This window comes from Leptosomus discolor, chromosome 2, assembly GCF_034619465.1.
Source record: "Leptosomus discolor isolate bLepDis1 chromosome 2, bLepDis1.hap2, whole genome shotgun sequence".
NCBI classification, from domain to species: Eukaryota; Metazoa; Chordata; class Aves; order Leptosomiformes; family Leptosomidae; genus Leptosomus; species Leptosomus discolor.
The window spans coordinates 99,355,681-99,377,838 of NC_141392.1; the positions used below are offsets into that span (position 1 = coordinate 99,355,681).

General features: G+C 36.9%; 1 protein-coding gene across 1 annotated transcript in view; it reads right to left on the reverse strand.

Annotated features, from left to right (window-relative positions):
* Positions 1–22,158, reverse strand: part of PRIM2 (DNA primase subunit 2) — a 118,608-nt gene that overhangs the window by 38,636 nt on the left and 57,814 nt on the right. The window contains exons 7-9 of the mRNA XM_086461501.1: positions 16,294–16,361; positions 7,948–8,020; positions 6,616–6,801 (exon numbers count right to left, since the gene is read on the reverse strand). Coding sequence (XP_086317627.1) covers positions 6,616–6,801; positions 7,948–8,020; positions 16,294–16,361 — 327 coding nt within the window. The remainder of the gene's footprint in view (positions 1–6,615; positions 6,802–7,947; positions 8,021–16,293; positions 16,362–22,158) is intronic.

The window sequence follows — 22,158 nt, forward strand, 5'->3', positions numbered from 1 at the left end:
GTTTTAATTAGATGAGCTAATTTTCTGCAGTCTTTCCAGAACGATTGTATGCACCACAATAAACAGAAGTAACATTGTCAACACTGATAGCGACTTCCCTCTAGCCACAGGCCAGGGTTATATGTTTACCGACATTGCTAATATTCTCTACATTTGATACATTCAGGGAGGAATCTTGCCCCAGCTCCTTCCCACGACTTAACAGAATTTAACAGGACTCTGCAAGAAGTTACTCATGTTTGATCATAGAATCACTTAAGTTGGAAAAGACTTCAAGATCATTGAGTCCAACTGTACACCTAACACTGCCAAGTCCCCCACTAAAGCATGTTCCTAAGCATCGTACTTCTTGGAATACAATCAAATGCAACCCCTGTGAGCGTGCTTTCACAATCTCTCACTTCCAGAATCCATTACAGATCTCTTTCCTACTCCTTTGGTCAATAGGTATACAAAACAAATTGAAGAAATCAAACCATGCAGACCAGTACGTCAGTAATACGCCAACAGTACTAATCTGAGTGTTTCAAAATTCTGAAGTGCTCCACAAGAGAAGGCAACAGAATGCTAGCAAGCATAAATGAACGTGCACAGAACATGAAGGACACAAATGACAAATTACCATCTATAAAATGCTATAGTAATACATGATTCCAAGAATCTTTCATAGACTTAACATACCTACTGTGACATACTTATCGCTAAAAATAACCCAATTTTAATGGCAACTGAAGCTTATTTCCATTCAGCTAAAGAATGATATTATGATTCCTTGGACTAAACTCTGGAGTCAAACCACAGAGGTTTTGCAAGAAATTCCTAGTTTTCAGGCTCAGCTCTAACCATTCATATGGAACCAAATGAGGAAGAAGCTCTCCACAACATAAGTCTTCAGGATTTTCAGTTATCTGGGTACAACTCCTCACTGCTTATCAGCAAATTACCATAACCAAAGGAAAGAAAACAAAATCTTTTTCCAGCTACAACCAACAAGAAAGTTGTACTAATTCAGCTTGACTCAAATGCGACAACCGTAATCCATCCATTTATGGCTTCAAGCCATGCTTTTAATTCTCATGCACAGTTGGATAAATTTTGACTATAATACAAATTCATTCAAAACACCCCTTCTGCATATTGTTTATTAAAAAATAAAACAAACTCTGGACTATCCTCTTCACTCGAGAACACACCAGCTAATCGGTCTCAGCAGCCATCTCTCTTCATACAAATATCACCTTCAACCACAGTTATGTACCATCTGAACAATGCACCTGTTAACCTCCAGGCTTCAATTTCTATGCAAAAAACCCCAAAACATTAAGAAAGCTATATAAAAGCAGTAGATCTCCTGATGATTGATTCACTGCCATAAAGCTGATTTCTGGAAATTGACACGACTTACATGGGTTCAGACTACGGACTTTTTTAACTTGGTGTTCGGTGCATCACTGTGGCAAAGGCTGTTCAGCTCATAACAGCCATCGTCTTGGTTGAGTCACTTCACAGTTTTGCACAAATACTCTGATTTCATAGACCTGGCTGTTCAGAGGAATGCCATAAAGAACTATACTAAAACAAACAAACAAAAACCCAACCCCAAACCAAAACCACACAAAAGAACTCAGGAACAGTGAAATTTGAAAGTCCTGTTCTTTAGCCTTTGAGGTTGAAATTCAAATTAAATATTAATTTTTACTTCAAGCCTACATGCTTAGGATGCACTTGGACCACCTACTGTCTTGAAACCCCCATAACAATAGCACATTACTGGTTTTTTTCTTCAAACTTGCATTTAAAGAAAAGGTTTAATGTAAATTCAGTAGTAGTTTGGGAATCAAAATGAGTCATGTAAATGAAAATTCATTTTCATGTTTCTTCTTACCATTAAATCACTTTTAGACTGCTATTAAAGCAATTTCAAGAGCTAACTTTGTAGAATACAAAAAACATTTAGAAACTTATCATAAAAGTATTTAGACTTTCTTTATGCCTAGTTAAACTAGGTAAGCATAGCCATTCAACATATAATAATGTTGTGAATAGAATGTCATTTTGCCAATATGGAATAAAAATGATTCACTCAAAATCTTTAAAATTCACTTGTTCTGTCTCACTACAACCAGAGTATGAAATGATAATTTCCAAATAATGAAAGAGAAATACAGATAGAAAGTAGTGCTACTGAAGCAAATTTTACAGTCGCTGGTGGAGGAAAAAAAAAAATTTCTATTTCATTTTATGATAAGTTTAATATTAAAATGCAGTTTAATCATGAACTTGACTATCTAGTCCCCTGATAACCAATGAAAGCAAGGACAATATGCTTAACTATACTAATGCTTTATTACCAGGACATACTCTCCCACTTCCACAGAATTCAGGGGGATAAGATTTTACGGTAATATGCTGCACTTTTATTACTTTTTTTTATATCCTAGAAGAGGCCAAACATTTTCTTCAAGTTCTATAGTAGCCTTTATACAACTCAGGAGAATTCGAGCCTAGTCATCTATTTTCATTACAGTACTACTGATGTACAATTAAAAAAAGGTAAGATTTTAATCTCTATAGAGGAATTTCTATTATACTTGTAACTTTATCTCTTAGATGTTAAATATTGTGGCTTGCTGCTCAACATGTCACTCTAGGCTGCAGATCTGTAAAGTTTCAATAATTCAAGAATTAAAGTAGCAAATTATATTCCGTTAGAGAATTATAATTAAAACCGTGACAGAATAAAGATCCTATTCTGATTTATGAATCAAACTATGTTCCCAAAATAGTAGGCACCATTATGCAATATAAAGACAGCCAGCTTAAAAAAAAATAAAAAAAAAAGACTCTAGCTGCAAATCAACCCCCAAATCTGAAGCAACTGAGAAAGTAAAATACCAAAACCAAACACAACCAACTGACTGATAAAGAAAATATTCCCGGGGATTTAAGGAGGTGGAGTTTGTTTTAAAGAACCACCGCATCATTTGTGCATTATAAATTGCACTGGGGATATTTATGTGTGCTTAAAAGCACCACCCTGCAGAGTATCAAGTGCCTATTTCTATTTTCATTTAAATACATAGGTGTTTTTTATAATATAAATGTACAGACCTACAACGCATTACAGCATAAGCACTTCTAATTTATAACGAGATGTTGTATTTGTTTATTCCTTATGATCTTGTCTCCCTCTAGTGGCTGGCCCTCACAACACTGTACTTCGACCTGTATGCAGAATCACAGGATAACTGAGGCTAGAAAGGACCTCAGGAGGTCTCTAGTCCAAGCTCTCCCTCATGGAATTTCTGGTTGGCCCTGGTAAAAACATTCACCACCAGCTGTCTGAAAGCAAGATAAAGCCTCACTCCTGAATCCAGATTACAGAATCTCCTAAAATTGTCTGGAAAAGAAATGGAAGAGCCAGGAAAATCAAATCACTGGAACTACCTCATTGGGATGTATCTTCATCCCAAAGTTTCATCACTTCTTAACAGAGTAGGAGACATATTCCTTTGCATATTGATGCAGTATATGGCTGGCAAATTGTCTGTGCTCAGTTTCATACATGATCATCATGTGTGGAAGAAACATCTATAATATATTAATAATCAACTGAAGCTCAAAAGCTTCTTTGTGAAAGGTTTGCTTCTTTACCAGTCACAGACTCTAAGCTAGGTTAAGTCTGAGTAAACTTTCCTCTTCCTTCTTCCAGGAGAATATCTGTCATGAGGACCTTCACTAGCAGGAAGGGATGAAGAGGCATACCTCCGACAAGAACCTCTGACAACTAGAAAACCACCTAGTGTTGTACATAACTAGCAACTGTAAAAAGCGGTAAGTAATCAGAGTACTAGAAGAGAGCATTTAATACCACCGTGCACCAAATAATGCTCAGAAAAAGAATACACATCGCAAGTATATACGCAAAGGAAAGCAAAAATTGATGGATGCCTTAAAGTCATCCATCTGTACCAAAAGCTTGGGTCCAGGCTATTAGCTAAAGAAGTAACTGAATAATGCCTTAAAGAAACTGATCCAGCTTTCATTCTTTCCTTTGTTCTAAACACTGCACTATCTTTCAAGTCTCCGATTTCACATTCACAGACTAATCAATCACACAATTAGATCTGAAAACAGTAACAGCTAAGTAATGATCTCCGCTATAAGAGGATTTTATTTTCAACTATCAGACCATTTCTACAACTGTATTGTAATTATTAAATTCGTCTTGATTCATCTTATTACTTTCTTCTTTCAAGTATTTGGGGGGGGGGGGGGGGGGCAGAGGGGAGTTATTTTTTTAAGCAACAAGAAAGGATGTGAAAGAATCTATGGAATTCATATTTGTATAAGATCACATTTTATAGAAAAAATGAACCAGCCTTAAAATAACACTGAGGTTATGAACCAACTGGCATAACCATTCAGTCGGAAGCAACACATCTACCACCATTTGACAGCTGATCCTATCATCTGAACAACAAGAATTTACAATTTAGGCACTCTCAGCCTAGCAATTTCCAGAGTAATTTTAATTACAGACCCTAAAGAAAAGGGTTTTATTTTGCGCTCTGCATTTGTCTCTGTTGTGAACTTGCCAGTATATGACCACTCCCCCGCAACAAAGCATTTCGACAAGTTTCAGTGCTTTCTTTGTAGGCACTACTCGATTTTATTTTTTCTCTACTGAATGCACAGTTTCACTTTTCATTTACAATATACTTTACAGATTCATCTCTAAAGGAAGAATTGTAAAATATTGTTTCCTAAAAACTTTTCTACATTGTTTTTATCAATGAGCCCTGGGCTATGTCCACATCAGTGATTCAGAGCACAGGAAGTTCTTTTTGGTGCAAATTTTCCATGTGCCTATGCTTAGCCCGGTGATAGGCACTCCAGTGTGCCACTATGTGTTCAAGGTAAGTTCCTTCCTGCTGAAGACTGAGGTTGTGTGCCAAGAATTCTTAGGATTGAGAACTGGTGTAAATGTTGCAGCCATTAAAGACAAATGTGAACACACAATTTTGAAACCATAACCATTTGCAGCAAATCAAAAACTCCCTCTTTGCAATGCACTAGTCAGTAGAAACAGTTAACCTTAGTCTTTAGCAAGTATCATGCATGTATCTTCACAATGCTCTGGTAAAAGAAAACAGTGAAATTATCTCCATGCTACAGGAAAGTAACAACAGCATGAATGTCAGAAAATAAAATTGTCAAAAGAAGAAAGTACCAATAAGAATTGTATTAATCTTCATTTTTTAGAGGACATCAAACATTATATGACAATTTACACTGAAAAACCACAGGACACTGACTTCAGCGTGAAAAATCAGCTTTTTTTTTTTAACTCAGTCTGAAGTTGATTATGTAGAACTTGAGAAGAAGAATGAAAATTACATGGCAAAAGCAGCCTGCTTGTGAAAAATGCAGTAATTACAACCCCTTGCTTCATTTGCAACATGCTTTCAAACGTTCAAAGCTAAACACAAGATCATCGAAGTTCATTTATTTCTAGGGTCTATCAAGAGAGGTGCTAAAGTAGAAAGTCATGAGCCTATGACTGAAAACAGAATCCAAGGTGTATACCTGTCTTCATACATGTGCATACACCTAGGGTCAAAGCACAAGTAGGTGGAATCAAACCTGTTCACATAATATTTTTTTTTAAGAGAGATAATAAATGTATATATTTACACTGTTATTGTTTCTCACACCTTGTTTTTATTCTTTCAATTTCCTTTAAGCAGAGGAAATTGCAACTGAAAAGTTTGTATTTTCCTGAATTCAACTAGTAATTAATTGGCATTCAACGGCAAAACTTAAGTTAATTATCCTTCTGCAAATCCTTTCTTGAAATACTTGTAAGGGAACACATTTTGGATTTCTTTTTTTAAAAAATACATACCTCTTAAATCATATCCCACTTAAGGACCTAGATTTACAGAAGTTTAGGTATTCATTCAAATCATACCTTCAAATCCCTTCCCCCTTCCTAAAAAATCTCCAGCCCAGTTGATCTATCTTCTGAGACTTGAAAGAGACATACATACCTTAATTCATTGTAGACAGCATTACTTTTTGCCCTGTATCCTGTATAAATAGCCAAGTCCCAGAGAAAATAAGCTAACAAAAATTGTTTTGTTTGTCTACCAAACACTCTAAAATATTTCATAGTACTCTGGAAAGCTGAGATCTCGCAATATTAGGTGCAAAGTATCACAGTCCAAACAAAAACTGATACAAGGTCTGAAGCCTTTCTGCCTTTCGGACAGTACTGTTTGTCACTTACCTGCTTGGCGAATTAATTTAGTCACATATACCTGTATTCCATAAAGCACATTGGTTTCCTAGTGATTTAGTGGTAAAGTAAGGTTTTTCTAGTCCTCATCTATAAAAAGCCTCTTTGTGGCTTGCCTTTTTTCCCCATGCTACAGCAGAATGACCAACAAAATGAATAAAATCATAAGCAAAGAAAGAAAAAAGCCCCCACATTTCTGCGCCTTTTGCCCAACTACCTACTTTAACAACCATCTATCCAAATATGTAGCACAATGTACATATTAACTTCATCCCCACATTCAATATTTGGATATTTTTCATTTGTTGAATTACCTTGTCTGCATCCACTTTTCCTCTGATAAATTCTTTCTTCCAAAACTCCAGTGCCTGTTCCAGAGTCAAGCCGATGCCTTTTAAGAACAGTCCGTATTGCATACGGCCTCCGTGACGGAGATGATGGTTATCACGTAGGGCTTTGTGCAACTGGCGCATGCAAAGAGGGTATGATTTCACAGAAAGCTGCCGAGACAAAAATTTGTGTTTAAGGCACACCGATCATCTAATTTGGAGGATATATGCTTATTGCGATTATTGATTACCTCCACTTGAAAATGCCAATGGCTGGAAGAAAAGATATGCATGTGCAGAGCACCTTGGGACTGATGATAACACACTTGTGTCCTTAAGCCATCACATCCAATAACTATCGCAAGAGCAATATCCAAAGGACAGAGTAATACAGGTGGTAGTATCAGAATATTTTCAGTTGCAAAGTAAGAAACGTTTAATTGCAGTCAGGAAAAATATATCCACAGTTCCGTTACAATGTTTCTTGCTCCTTCCTTATTTCAGCTTCTGGAATAGCAAGGTGACCTTCGCTGGTTTTCTGGGTTGGGGGCAGAGGGGATGATTGTTTGGGTTTTTTAAACTTCTTTGAAAAACTACAGGTAGGAGTAAAATCTATTACAACCGATCTGTAGGTTTTTTCCCTGAAGAATACTATTTCATATAAAGCAAGATCTTAGAGATAAAACAATGTAATGTTCAAGCCTACTTGGGCTTTGCATTTTTATTTTTAACAGCTGAGTCACGCTGTGGAATTCACTACCAAAGGAACACTGTCATGGTTAAGACGGACATTGAAAAGACAAATGATTTCTAAAGTTCAAATAAAGGAGTCGTAACATGTTTTTAATTGTCTCTGCACCCTTCAGCTGGTTTTACATTTTATTTAATTCCTTGTTTTGAAAAAATGTTCTGTAAGTCAAAAGTCAAAAAAACAGCACTGAAAACACTAATATTGCAATGCAATAATCATAAACTAAACAGCATGGGCTACAAAATTATTAAATAAGAACATTTTGCTAAACTTTGTTTATAATTGTGTTAGGTATTTGTGAAAGTACACAAAATTAAGCAGCAAATTAAGCAATTCATTATAGCTCCAGTCTAAATCCTGATTAGATGCATTTTCAGTTAATTCTGCTCTATTTAAAATTCTATCACAATTTAATGCAAGCAGTTCTCAAGAGTTACAAAGCAAATATGAATCAAAAAAAAGATAAAGGCTTTATGTATTGTCTGTACATATAAGTACAAGAGCACTTGACTTTAAAAAGTTATGTATCAACACGCAATATAACTCACTAAACACAGAGGACTTACAGCATCAATCTGTTCTAGAGAAATTTTTCCAGTGTTCTTTTGCACACTGTAATCTGGGCCAAAGTAAGAATGGCTGAAAAACAAAGCAAACAGTACAGCATCATTTAAAACTGTTCCAAAAAAATATTTTTTTTTTTAAGTTTACAAATTTGGAAAGAAATTTTTTTTCCAATTAAGGGCTGCAAACATTTTATATCAGGTAAAACCCAGAAAACAGAATTTGACAGCTATGTAAGTAATTAAGATTTATAAACCCAACATTAGAGTCAGCATGGTAAAGAAAGCCACCCTCCCTTTATCTGAAAGGGGTGGTGAGGGGTCATTCAGAATTCAGATCACAGGATCACGCTACTGTTGACGTTGAGAGAGACCTCTGAAGATGATCTGGTTGAACCCACTGCTCAAAACAGTTAACTACAGCAGGTTGCTTAGCATCTCATCAAACTGAGTTTTGAGCATCTCCAAGGACAGAGACTCCATAACCTTCTGAGCAACCTCTTCCAGTGTTTAACCACCCTGACAGTAAAAAAGTGTTTTCTTATGTTTAAGTAGAATTTCCTGTACATCAGCTTGTGCCCATTGCCTCCTGGCCTATCACTGGATACCACTGAGAAAAGTCTCGCTGTCTTCTTTACTCCCCCTTATCAGACACATATACACGCTGATAAGATTCACAAGCACCCCCTCCTGCAATTCATCTCCTCCAGGCTAAACAATCTCAGCTCTCTCAGCCTCTCCTCATGTGTACTGGGGAGCCCAGCATTGGACACAGCCCTCCAGATGTGGCCTCACCAGTGCTGAGTAGAGGGGAAGTATCACCTCCCTCGATCTGCTACGAGTGCTCTTCTTAATGCTGCCCAAATGGCTGTTAGCTTTCTTTGCTTCAAGAAAAGCTGATGGCTCATAGTTAACTTGTTGTCCACCAGGACCTCAACGTCCTCTTCTGCAACCCTATTTCACAGCTGTTCAGCCTCAGCCTACAGTGGTACATACGGTTATTCCTCCCCAGACGCAGGGCTTTGGTATTTCCCTTTATTGAACTTCACAGGGTTCCTATTAGCCCATTTCTCCAGGCTGTCCAAGTCCATCTAAAAGGCAGCACACCCATCTGGGATAAACAATTCCTCCCAGCTTTGTATCACCTAAGACTAGCTGAGTGCACACCCTGTCCCATCACCTAGGATGTCAGGAAGCTGCTAAACAATATAGGACCCAGTATCAATCCCCGAGGTACTCTGCTAGTGATCTGCCTCCAGCTGGGCTTAATGCCTCTGATCACAAACCTTTGAACACAGCACTTCAGCCAGTTTTCAGTCCATGGCACTGTCCATTTATTAGCCCATGGGTCACCAGTTGTCAGTGAGTATGTTACAAAAGACAGCATCAAAAACCCTGCTAAAGTCAAGATAAACAACATCCGCTGCTTTCCCCTCCATCTACGGAGCCTTCTATGATAAAATGACCACCTATGAGGTTAGTCAAGCATAATTTCACATTCATAAGTCCATGCTGACCACTCATGGTCATCTTCTCGTCCTTCATATGTCTGAAACTGAGCTGAGGCTGACCAGCCTACAGTTCTATGGATCCTTCTTACTCTTTGTGAAAGCAGGGCTCACTTTTGCTTTCTTCCAGTAATCAAGAACCCCTTTGCTATTTGTGTAGCATTTTAAAAAAAGACAAGCAAACAAAGAAAAAACCTGATGCATCAACTATGAACATCTACCATGGGGGAAAAGTAAAGTCAAAGCTCAAAAACTACTTAAGTGTGACAATAAAAAGCTGGGAAGGCTTTTACTGCAGTACTGACATACGAAGACATGTTAACTCCCAACAACAGCTGTTCAGCCAAAATAGCACAGGACTTTTCACGTGCTGCCTCATCTTTCATTCATACTGCAATGAAGCCTCTTCTGATACCTGAGCTAAGGACAGGTAACCCTACACTACTGCAGAGACAGTCATGTAGACATTGTCACCAAAATAATTTTAAACAAATATAAACATCTAATGCCCAGCTTTTTGTGGAGATTGAATGCACAGACTCCGATTGAGGGTGAACCAAAGATCGAAGACCAAGACCTTTATTGTTTGTTATAGCATCATTATATACTTTTCTCTATCAGCACACGCATCACTAAGTAAGCTGTGATTGGTGTACAGGCATCGTTCATGCGCCACTACCGCTAACCCCATTGGCTGCTATCCTGCAGGCTTGCGCTCCTCTCATACCTAGCGGTCTGTACCTGTTTACTTCCCTGTTATCTTCCTTTACTGTTGTTCAAGGCTCAGGGCAGGAGCTACCTGAATCCTGTTAACTCTTTCCATCCCTTCTCTCCTTGTTCCTCCTCAGCTTTTACTTTTAAATATACAGACTTCTTGAATGAGGATATATGCAGGGCTGCAGAATAGGCCAAGAGAAATGCTTACAGCAGAACCCAACTGAACTAAGTTCACACAATCACAGAATGGTAGGTGTTGGAAGGAATCTCTGGAGATCATCTGGTCCAACCCTACCGCTAAAGCAGGTTCACCTACAGCAGGTTGCACAGCAACGCATCCAGGCGGGTTTCGAGTATCTCCAGGGCAGGAGACTCCACAACCTCCCTGGGCAGCCTGTTCCAGTGCTCTGTCACCCTCAGAGTAAAGAAGTTTTTCCTCATGTGCAGGCGGAACTTCCTGTGCTCCAGTTTGTGCCCATTGCCCCTTGTCCTGTCACTGGGCACCACTGAAAAGAGTCTGGCCCCATCCTCTTGACACCTGCCCTTTAGAGATTTCTAAGTGTTGATGAGGTCCCCTCTCAGTCTTCTCTTCTCCAGGCTAAACAGACCCAGGTCTCTCAGCCTTTCTTCGTAGGAGAGATGCTCCAGTCCCCTAATCATCTTCGTAGCTCTCCGCTGGACTCTCTCCTGTAGTTCCCTGTCCCTCTTGAACTGGGAGGCCCAGAACTGGACCCAGTACTCCAGGTGTGGCCTCACCAGGGCAGAGTAGAGGGGGAAGATAACCAGTTGGCAGTACAGCAGGTAATAAAGCAAACAAGGGCTTTGGATACAGCATATTGGTTCAAAAATTAGGTTGCAAAGTCTGGGTAAAAGCAAATTTCTTTGTGCAAGAGAGATTTTGCAAGTGACTTAGAGTTAATTTCTTAAATCTTCTGAAGGTATATAGAGGTTAACTTCAGAAAAAAAAGGAATTTAGCTAAATGATGATACTAGGTGCTACAGATTATTTTGTGACATTTCAGTATTGTAAAGTGTGAAAAGCATATAGCTAAGAGTTGATTTTACTACAGTACAAATTATTTGTTTAATTATACATGCATTCATTTGTCCTTTAGTCTTATTTCTAGCACACACTGGAGCACTAGGCAAGTCTACTGTAGTTAATAGATACTTTTCATTACACAACAATGGATAAATAATTAAAAGTATTTGGGCTGTGTATATCTTTTACTACCGATTCTACTAAAGTACCTAAATTTCCTTGTAGAATCAGATCTGCATCACTTTACTTAGGCAAAACTACAAACAAAACAAAAAACACCATCCTAAAGATATTACAGTCGAAGCATAGAACAACAGAAAACAGCTGTTGCTTAGGCAACTTTTTTTTCTTTTTAAAAAAAAAAAAAAAAAAAATCAATTAGGAAAAAGACCAGTCAGTCAGGTATGATATCCCAGGATCAGTGCTGGTTTCCTTATTTTACGTTATTAGGGACATGGTTTAGTGGTGGGCTTGGCAGTATTAGGATAATGGTTGGACCTGATGATCTTAAAGGTCTTTTCCAACAAAATGATTCTGTGATTCTATGACTAAGAAGTAGTGTATGACCCTTGCAAGGTCAAAGTTTCTCACCAAAAAGCTGAACCCTACAAACTATCATCAAAGGTTGTGCTCTGAAAAAAGAGTATGCTTTATCCATCCAGAATATGCGGTAGATTGGAGCGGTAGATTGGAGCTGGGCATAAAGAGGCCAGCACTGGTCATGCAGCCTTAGGCAGCTAAGCTGTTGGATTCCTGTACCAAGGAGCTCAAGGGACTACAGCCTTTGGGTTTGCCATTTTAGGTGCCAAGTCTTCTGATTTTCTATAGTAGAGGTTCCCCAGGTCCATTGATTTCATCACAAGAAAACAACACTTTGGTTTCTCAATGGATTGCCATTATTTTCTCTGTATTTCTATTTTAAAAAAAAAAAAAAATCACAGAATCACAGAATGGTAGAGGTTGGAAGGGACCTCTGGAGATCATCTGGTTCAACCCCCCTGCTGAAGCAGGTTCATCGAGAGCAGGTCACACAGGATCACATCCAGGTGGGTTTTGAGTATCCCCAGAGAAGGAGACTCCACAACCTCTCTGGACAGCCTATTCCAGCAACCTTGCAAAACCAAAAAAAATTAAGCCTGTCTTTCTATGAACAATGGCCGTCATTTTTTCACATCATTAAACGTTGGCAAACAGCTTCCTACTGCTGGTTTGAAATCACATTACAACTCAAACTAACCAGGCTTGTGATCACCCTCACATTCTTCTCTTTTTGCTTCCAGTTTTAGCTCTTATTGTGGACTCATCATTTCTATTACTCTGTGTAGCTTCTGAGGTTACTTCCTAAGCCTGATCAAGCTTCTTACTCACCTAGAAATATCTATAGTTCTTCATCATTTCTTTTTGTGATTTACTAGAATGCAAGCAGCAATGTTTCCCCTTTCCACCCATAAAAGGTTTTATTTTACTTCCATATATAAATGCTTGTCTCTCACCATTCAGCCTGACCCAATCACTCAAAAATTGTCTTTCTAAATATCCAAAATCTTAGTTACCAAAATTTTTCTAAATATATCTTGCAACAAAAGATCAATACATGCATTCACACCACTGTTGACCAAGAAGAAACCTCCACTGTATTAAAGTTTCCAAGAGTGGGATCTATGTCTTTCAAATAAACAGCCGGAGGACTGTTCTGATAAATACTGTATCATTCATAGATGTGTTAAGTATATCATGAGATTTAGTAAAGATATGAAGGGCACTTTGTAGATGTTGATAATAGTAAATTACACCTGTCCATTAAGGTGTGCATCCTTCTTTACTGGCTTGTGAGATGAGCACAAGTGAGAAGGAGGGTGAACGTGCCTGCATGAGTATTGTACTATCCATTAAAAAAAAAATGCAGTCTTGCAAAACACTTGGTTTCTGTATCAACCTTGTGAACTATCATTTGAAGACAGAATTAATAGAATCATAAAACGGTTGTAAAGGATGTTAGAAGACCATTTAGTCCCACACCCCACTTCAGCTGGGACTACTGCCAACACTAGTCAGGTGAGACATGGCTTTTTCTAGCTGTGTCCTACAAATCTCCATGAACCAAGATTCCACATGTCTGGGCAATCTGATGCACCTATCATTCCAGCAGAGGCATTTTTCCTAATGTCTGATCTGAACCTCCCAAGCTGCTATGCGTGGCCACTGTCATTTGTTATATCCTCTGGCACCAGCAAGAATTCCAATACTGTGATGTTTACCCTTCAAACAGTTGTAGGCTGCTATTTGATCATCCCTAAGCCTCCTCATCACCAGACTAAACAAAGGCAACTCAGCTTCTCCTTACAACTCATGTACAGGCACAGTCCTATGGTAGTTTGATGGGATTACACAGGACAGTTTTTGTCTATCTTTGAAATTATTCCTGCCGAAGATTTTAAACATTAGAGTGTTACAACCCTTTAATTTCATTATAGCACCCATATAAACTCCTCCGAAAGCAGGAGTTGTAGAGCTGTTCTTCTCATGCATTTAGACACAGTTTCCATTTCTATTAAATTGCTAAAGTTTTAGCAATTTAAATAATTTAAATCTTGTAGCCTACTGTGAGCATGTGAAATCCCTAAGCACAACCTTGCATCAAATATTTTAACATTTTAACTAAAAAGATTCAGTTCTTTTTTTTTTGATCTAGTACAATTAATATTAGAAAGCACCAATGAAACAGAATAGGACAAAAAGAGGACCTAAGTCACAGATAAAATATGTATTCAGTCCAAAACAGTCCAATTACAAAATAGACAGTCCAATTACAAAATAGATGTTATGTACATTTTAAAAATGGACATGAGTTAAAATATCTATGCAGACATAACCCACAGTAAAATGACCTTTTCTGAGGACTAGCTAATTTTAAATCACAAGCAGATATTAATAGCTGCCAAAAAATGTGTGGGGCATTAACAATCAATGCTCTGTAACCTCTAACTGTATGCTCTGTAACCTCTAACTGTATGCTCTTTTCATACGTTCCTATCGAAGCTTCTGTTTCCCTAATAAAGCTCTATTGACACACGCCAGAAATAAAATCCTGCTGTACAAATTCACACAACGAAGGTAGAGGAAAGCCTACAACTAACAAATATTCTCATTTCTTACGAGCAAGATGAAGCAAAAATGAATCACAAATTCGCAGAAATAAGACAACCAAGACCACCTGTTTGGTCATCTGTCTGTTCACTGCCAGAGCTTGTTTACAAGTTCTAAGGTTTGACGTATTTTGTCTATTTTAAAGGAACTTCCAAAAAGTCAACTCCGAAGCATTTGTGTAGTTTTTTCAATTGGTGACAAAATGTACTGGCAACAGCTCCTACATTTTTGCAAAAGCAAAATGGAAGTAACTTACCAGTTGTTAAACATACCCAAGTTAACATAAGAATGTGCAAAAAATAGCTTTTTGCATAAACGTAGGATACACTGTCCCTATTAAAGTAGCTGATGTTAAACTGCCTTTTTTGCACCCTTTCTTCTTCCCATATTTAAAAAAAAAAAAAAAAGTGCAGAGAGCACTGTGATTGCTGTGATACTGAAGGCTGTTCCACTTACATAGATGCATAGCATATATCAAAAGAAATTTCAAATTTACCACAGTAATTACTCCTAGAGAACACAATTTATAAAAAGCTAACCTAATTGTTCTTTAGCTTCAAACGCAGAAAGATATACCACTGAGGTGTATTTTTTAAAATCCCAGAAAGATGTATGGTAATAAAAACATGGAATGTTATTGGCATCCAGAAGTATCCCCTAACCAGCTACATAACAGTTACACTGCACTATTTTTTTTTCATCCATCGCTCTTGAACAAAGTTCAACCATGTGTAAATAAGCAGAAACGAAAAGTTATTTTTCCTATTCTGATTTACTCTAAAAGCAATAAAACATGAAACCATTCCTATGTAACAAAAATTAGAAGACTTTTTTTTTTTTTAAAATCAAAATAAAATGTCAGGTTTTGGGTATAGATACCTTGAGCACTACAGGAAATAAAGAGCATGCTAACTAGATCTGCGTCCTAATTCCAGTGCAGTGCTGTCACGATAAGAGCCTCACCACTTCCATTTTTAATTCATCCAACATCATTTCAGTGATCTTAATGCAAAGCTGTATGTGTTCAAAAACAGAGCTTTCATTACTGACATTCAATATTTAAGTAAATTTCTACCCTTAGAGAGATATTAAAAATTCAACTGAATAAATACCTGAGCAACCGGATCTGCATTGAGCAGGGGCTAGATTAAATGATCTCCAGAGGTTCACTTCAACATAAATTATTCAATGATTCTAAGCCAATGCATCTCTCCCTCTAATTGTATGGCCTTTCTCGTCCTTCATACTTCCGTAGTAAGAAAACTCCCAAACAATATAAAGTGGTAAAAAGCAATCACACGTATAAGAAAGAGACCAAATCTAGACTTAACATGAAGAACATCAGAAAAGTATTTTTTCTTCCTCTTCATCCCCATTCAAACACATTCAAAGAAAGTAGAAAGCTTCTATATACTGTATATTACCAAGAGAGGTACGCTATTTCAACTGTGTTGTAGAGCACTCTTAACACTCCATGTTTTCAGCTCTCTCTTTAGGTCCATTAAAAGAAGAAAATCAGGACTCCATTTGTCAATGACAGTGACAGAGAAATCTTCCAGAAAGATCATAGAGGATAAAATATTTGCAACAAGGAAGGTCCATACTCTGAGCAGTGTAATTTGGAACCTGTTTTGTTCATAAAGAAACTTACCACCTTTCCACCCTTGCCTTTACTACTAAAAAAACCCAGTTTTTCTAAAAGCTACAAATATTTTCTTGCTACTTGGAAGAAATACCAGCTCTATAAATTATGTTTCATGTAATTTATAAAGCTTTTGTTAAGTTGAAGGGATACTTTCAGGGTTCTTTTTTCCCCAGTCAAGAACAATTAAACAGATGAGGTGTCTGAAAAAAAAATTATAACTAAAACATCCTACTAATACAATTATTTTAATCTGTATAAAAAAATACACTCATGCTTTCAGTTCACGATACCTGAGATGATTAAGTAGAGGTTGTAGTCTCTCATCAGACTGTATGGAAGGCAGCGATCGTGCTGTCAGCTACAAGAAAACAGAAGTTCAATTAGTAAAATATTAGCTTCAAAAAAATTGATAGCGCAAAGCAGGAACAATGTAAGAAATCACCCTGCGTTGCTACAACTTTACACAACATTGGAAAAGACATATTTTCTCCTATTAAAAGTTACGAAGCACAACCTTCCAGAATCTGAAGTTAGCAGAAATATTTACAAGTTAACAAACAGTGAAAAATATTTTTTCTAAAATCGCAATGTTATTTGAATTGAATAGCAAGACATCATAGAAAGTGGTATACTTTTTTCCAAACATATTTGAACTAGAAGTCATACTTTACCTAGACAGCCTTCCAGCAACCACATAACGTAAATACAGTCCATTAACCCTTATTATATAGCATTTACATTTGTATAGAACATGTCACACTGTATTTAGCACTCTTATATAGACACGCCTCTGTGTACAGCGGTTTTTCTTAAATGGGCATAACCTGTATTTTGTAATTTGACTGTTCTAAACTAAATACATACTTTTTTCTTGTAACACTTTCATATGACAGGTTAAAACAATAAACTTTTTCTGAAGAAAATAAACCTAGTAGTCTATAAATCAACAAGTACATGTCACACTAATGGAGAATACTAGTTAACTGGTGTATTAACTAAAATAATTGGAAAAATATATGTATTAAATTTGCTTAATATCAGTATGTAGGTGTCTAGCTTCACCTATAAACGTTACAAGCATAGCAGTTCCAATACCGCTGACATATATCTACTATAAAATATTTAATGTAAAATACATTTCATGAGTCTATCGCTGCCAAGTTAGGCTGTATTTTGAAAACTATCTTCGTATGAATTTAAAATTTCAGCATATTTCACTTTGTATAAATCACTATCAAGTTCTTAAGTATTTCACAGGTAACTTAAAATAGCATGTATAGTTATACATATTCCTTAAAAATCTTATTAAAAAAACCATAAAAACCCAACAGTGCAGCTTAACCTTGCTGGTTCCAACACACAAGTACAGGCAAGCACTGAAGCAGGACTAACTAGCAGGCTGCAACTTCTATTTAAAACCCACAAATAAATATACCCTGGAAAAAGCTGCGCTCAGCATTTGGGTACAGAGGGTTTATTTGTAATCATGAGAAACTCTATGCCAAACTCCACCGGCTCATAGACTGTGTGAATATGGAGGAGTTTAATATCTTCCTAAAAGTCAGCAATCCATCACATCCATTTCATAACCTTTGCTGCTAGGCAGAAGTCAGACTGAGGCCAAATTTTAAACTCGTGCCTCAAGCCGGCAATACCAACCACCAGCCAAATGACAGGAGGTTCAAAACAGCTAGTCTGTCAAGTGAAAGTTGAAGCTACTAAACAGAAGGACAGCGGGGAAGGAGGAACAGGCCATTTCAGCTGTTAAGCCAGTCCTGGTCTGCAGCAATCACTGATTCAAACCGCAGCTCTTCCCAGTCTCAGGTGCACTCATCCGATCTGACTGCTGCAGTAAAGGTAAATCAAGCAGTCTCAGCAATCCATTCATCTTTAAAAAAAAAAAAGGCTGGTATCTTGGCATTAAAGCATTAACCACATTTCCTTCTTTTATGGAGCTACACTGAGATGCATACAGTATACTAAAAATTCAGTAAGCTCTCTATTTATTCAGAAGTTTCTTTTCATAAAAAATTAATTTTCTTACCACTGACTATTAAAGGCAAATACATGTATTGTTCTATATTCATGTCCTCTATAAAGTAACCTTCCAATTTTGTTTTAAACACAGTCAGAAAACCAAAAATTATTTCTGAAGGGAACCTAGAAGCCCTCTAAATATCATCCAAGTTATTCCACTTGGCTAAAATCAGAACAGAGCCTGAATTATCTGAAACAATACCATCTGCTTCTCTTTCTATTAATAACTTAACTGATAACAGAAAACAATATTTGCGTGCACACTCACATACATATGCATATTTTTACATGAGGCAAGCATACACTATTTTTCTCTATACAGTACTTTACATTTCATTAGAAAAAAAATTTTTTCCTCGTTATGAACAATGCATTTACAAGATGATGATGTTTCTGAAAGTTGAACTGGACAGTGGTGTAAGAAGCAAAAACCAATAAAATTCAAAATCTGCGAAAGTACTGATATTGACAAAGGTATATATACACTAAACTACGTTGTTACATAAACATTATCAATGAACAGAAACTCTGTTTTAAAACTGATTTGGGAGACTTTCAGGAATTGAGGTAGAACCAAGAACTAGCAATCTTGGTGTTTAACCAAGTTTTTTCTTGATGTTGCAACGAAAGAATATGGAACAAGTGGCCTATGCTGGCTGTTTCGGGAACCACCATTAAAGGGGAAAAAAACATAATCCCTTGAAATCACAGGACAATCCCCATGGCAAATATTTTTCTTATTTTTTTTTCTTACTGTCTTGTGTTTCACCAAGGATTGTGGAATCTGCAAATTTTAGGAGCAAAATGAATGCCAAATTTCCTCCATTATGTTGCCTGGAAGGGCAAGATAAAGCTTTCTACAGAATATGCTCTCTAGAAGATATGTTCATACACCTTTCAACTCTCACAACAAAAACTTTGTTAGGTTAGTTCTAATGATTATTTCAGGAAGATGTGGGATACTCATGACACTGTTCAGTTCTTTCTAAAACTAAGGATAGTTTTCCTTAAACAGTGTTGAGGAGACCTCAATGCAGTTGAGTAGAGCCCATCAAAATATTTGCAAAATGTTAATTGGAAGAGCACACTTCATTTTTATAATCCAGGTAAGTTAAAGGAAAAGGAAAAATTTTAATGTATAAAGTCTTTCCTCACAACTCTATTTTTTCTAACTGATCCACACTTAAAATAAAATTAGCTTTTACAAAGGTTGTGGAAAATCAATGCTAGTGTTTTCAAACAGCTAAGAATTTTATGTCCTTTTTCAACAGTATTTTTCTAAAAGAAAAAGATAATCTCAATTACAGAATCCAAACTGAGATTCTGAAGACTTCCTCCAATGACTCTGAAATGAAATTCAGACAAATTCCTGCAAGCACAGCCTTGCCTTCATGGTACTCAACACAAAGATCATCCTACCAGAAAAGAAAAAAAGCAAAACCATGCTATTTGATATTTTAGATACATGAAAGACATCAAAATGTTGTCAAGTAAGGAGCATAGCTCCAAACTCTAATCATGGTGAAGCAGTTTAATTTACAGAGAACATACAACACTGCAGACAAGATATTTCCCGTCCCAAGGCCAGGATGATCAGAGGAGTGGGCAGAGTGAGCCACAGAGAGAAAACGCAGATTCCTTGGTGCTGAGATGAGATAGTGGAAGCTGGGGTGACGTAGATCATTAAAGCAAATTAAGCACCATGTTATCGATACCACACACCATTTAAAATTGAGAGAGGAAGAATACTTAACAATATGAGGAAAGGGAATGAATAAACTGAAATCTGAGACGACAACATCGGTCCAACTTCATACCAGCTTTAGTACTATAGTCACCAACTGTGTTTGCTGCAATTCAGACTGCCAACAGTAAAAAAAAAACAAGCAAACAAACAAAAAGACCACCACAAATAAACAACAACAAAAAATAGGCAGAAGCATTGGAGGGAAAAAAATCAAACCAAAATATTTACGTATTTGAAGTAACTAGAATTTCCCAAAGGAAGATTTTTGAAATTTTGACAAAATTCAGTAACTTTTTTATGCAATCTTGTACAAGTAAAAGAAGCTGAGTTCTTCTTTTCTGTTGAGCCCTATGCAACAATCACATCTCTATTGTTCACTACACTGCATTTGTGGCCATATGAAAATGTCCTGTTTATTTGCATGAAGAAGGTAACAATCTGAGAATGCAGAAAGTATGCGATGACTGGAAAACTACACGCACATTAGAATTATTTAAAATTTGGCAGTGGTACTTCAAGTAATAAAGAAGTTAAAAGGATGGCAACTTACAATAGGTCGATGTCTAAGAATTGGTCTATTTTTCTCCCCCTCATCCAAACATGAAACGAGTACATGAAATTGCAAGTTATCAAAGATTTACTATAAACATTAAAAAAAGTTAACACAAAGCCTGAAGTTAAGTAGCAGCTCCACATGCTATCAGGAAGGCAATGACACTTTTACATATGGCAATTAAGAACAAAATTATCATGGCTCAATTAACTTGTCTCTTTTTAGGATTGCGTGAAGTTCTTGATTTTGAGGTTATCATGTGAAAGCTATCTGTTAAGTATTTTTCTGTGAAAAAAAAGATAAGGGAATTTTAATTGCACAAAGAGTTTTTCTAAATGAGATGTCCTAATTAGCTGTATTGCACAAGAATATTTTAATAAGCTGTCAGATCATTTGATGAATACTTTTTTAAAAAAAAATCACATTAAGCTGCATGTCATTGAGAAAAATTACATGGAAGGCTTAGGAGGAAAGCACAGAAAGAACGGTTTTGTGGCAAAGGTTACTTTTAGCTGAGGCAGGCTACTGAATTACTTCAGGCTCTTTCTACAATTTTCAAGCGAAAAAAAAGTTCCTTTAGGAGTGTGCATTAGAGAACCTAAAATGGAAATTATTACCAGCAGTACTTTCTTAGCAGTTGGTAAGTACTCCTAGAACAACAGAGAGTGTCTGAAGGCATGCTGTCCACATGAACATCCACAGCCTGTGATCTGCCTCTACAAAATCTGTCAAGCCAAATTTTTCTTTTTTTAATAACCTAAAACTACCTGTGCTGGCATTCATGCTATTTCTTCCATATTTTAACAAACACTGTACAACCAGGCTTAGTATGCTTTTGCCTCCTCAGTTCTTTTAAAATCAGGATTATATGGTATGGGACTTGTATTTAAAAGGGAGGGTGACTGCACTGTGAATGTATCTCAAAGAATGCTCAGTCCCTGAAAAGTTACATTGCTTTTTTCCCCCCCAAGAAATTCTTCCTTCATAAATCCAAGCTTACACACACGCATATTTTTTTATTGACGGCAGAGCAGCCACGACATATCTGAGAGTTAGAAACACAGATCCCAGCTCTCCCCTCTCACTGGGGATACCTGAAAAATGAGAGAGGACAGTAAGATGTTTCTTGTGAAAGTTTTTACCTTAATTCAGGATTTTTCTCCTTATCCCTAGTCTATCTAGATTAACTATCCTTCTGAAGTCCCTGCTTGATCAAAAAAAAAAAAACTATCTCCAGGAGATGCTACAAAAGCATGAGAGGCTTTCCTCGCCTCACCCCCATTTTAAAATACAGAACGGGTTAAAAATAATGCTGCAGAAACATCTTAGTTTATTTATTTAAGGACTGTGTCATAACTTTCACTATATTATTATAGATACGCTACACGCATCAAAGTACTCTTTACATATTTATAGTATTTAGGATCAACAGGAGCCATGCACATACCCACTATGATTACAGTAAATAACAGGCCTTTAAGTCTCAGTTCCCCTTTTACTGAGGCCCACTACAAGTGTTTCTCAATGCATACAATCAAGACCATGCTTTTAGTTAAAAAGAGACTCTACACTGACATTACAAACATAAATAGCTCAGGTAAAATCTTTTTCCCACTGCAATCTGATTGTCTTCAGAAATGACCACTAGTTTCAATGTACCTTTTATTCCAGAATACAGCCTAAATGGAGGAAGTAATAGCCACAAAAGGCTTCTTCATACATTTCTCTCTGATATTGTTGATGAGTAGTCATTCTAAAACTTTAAACCAACTTCATTTCCAACAAAACCCGAATTTTAGCTAGCAATTCCATAAAAAG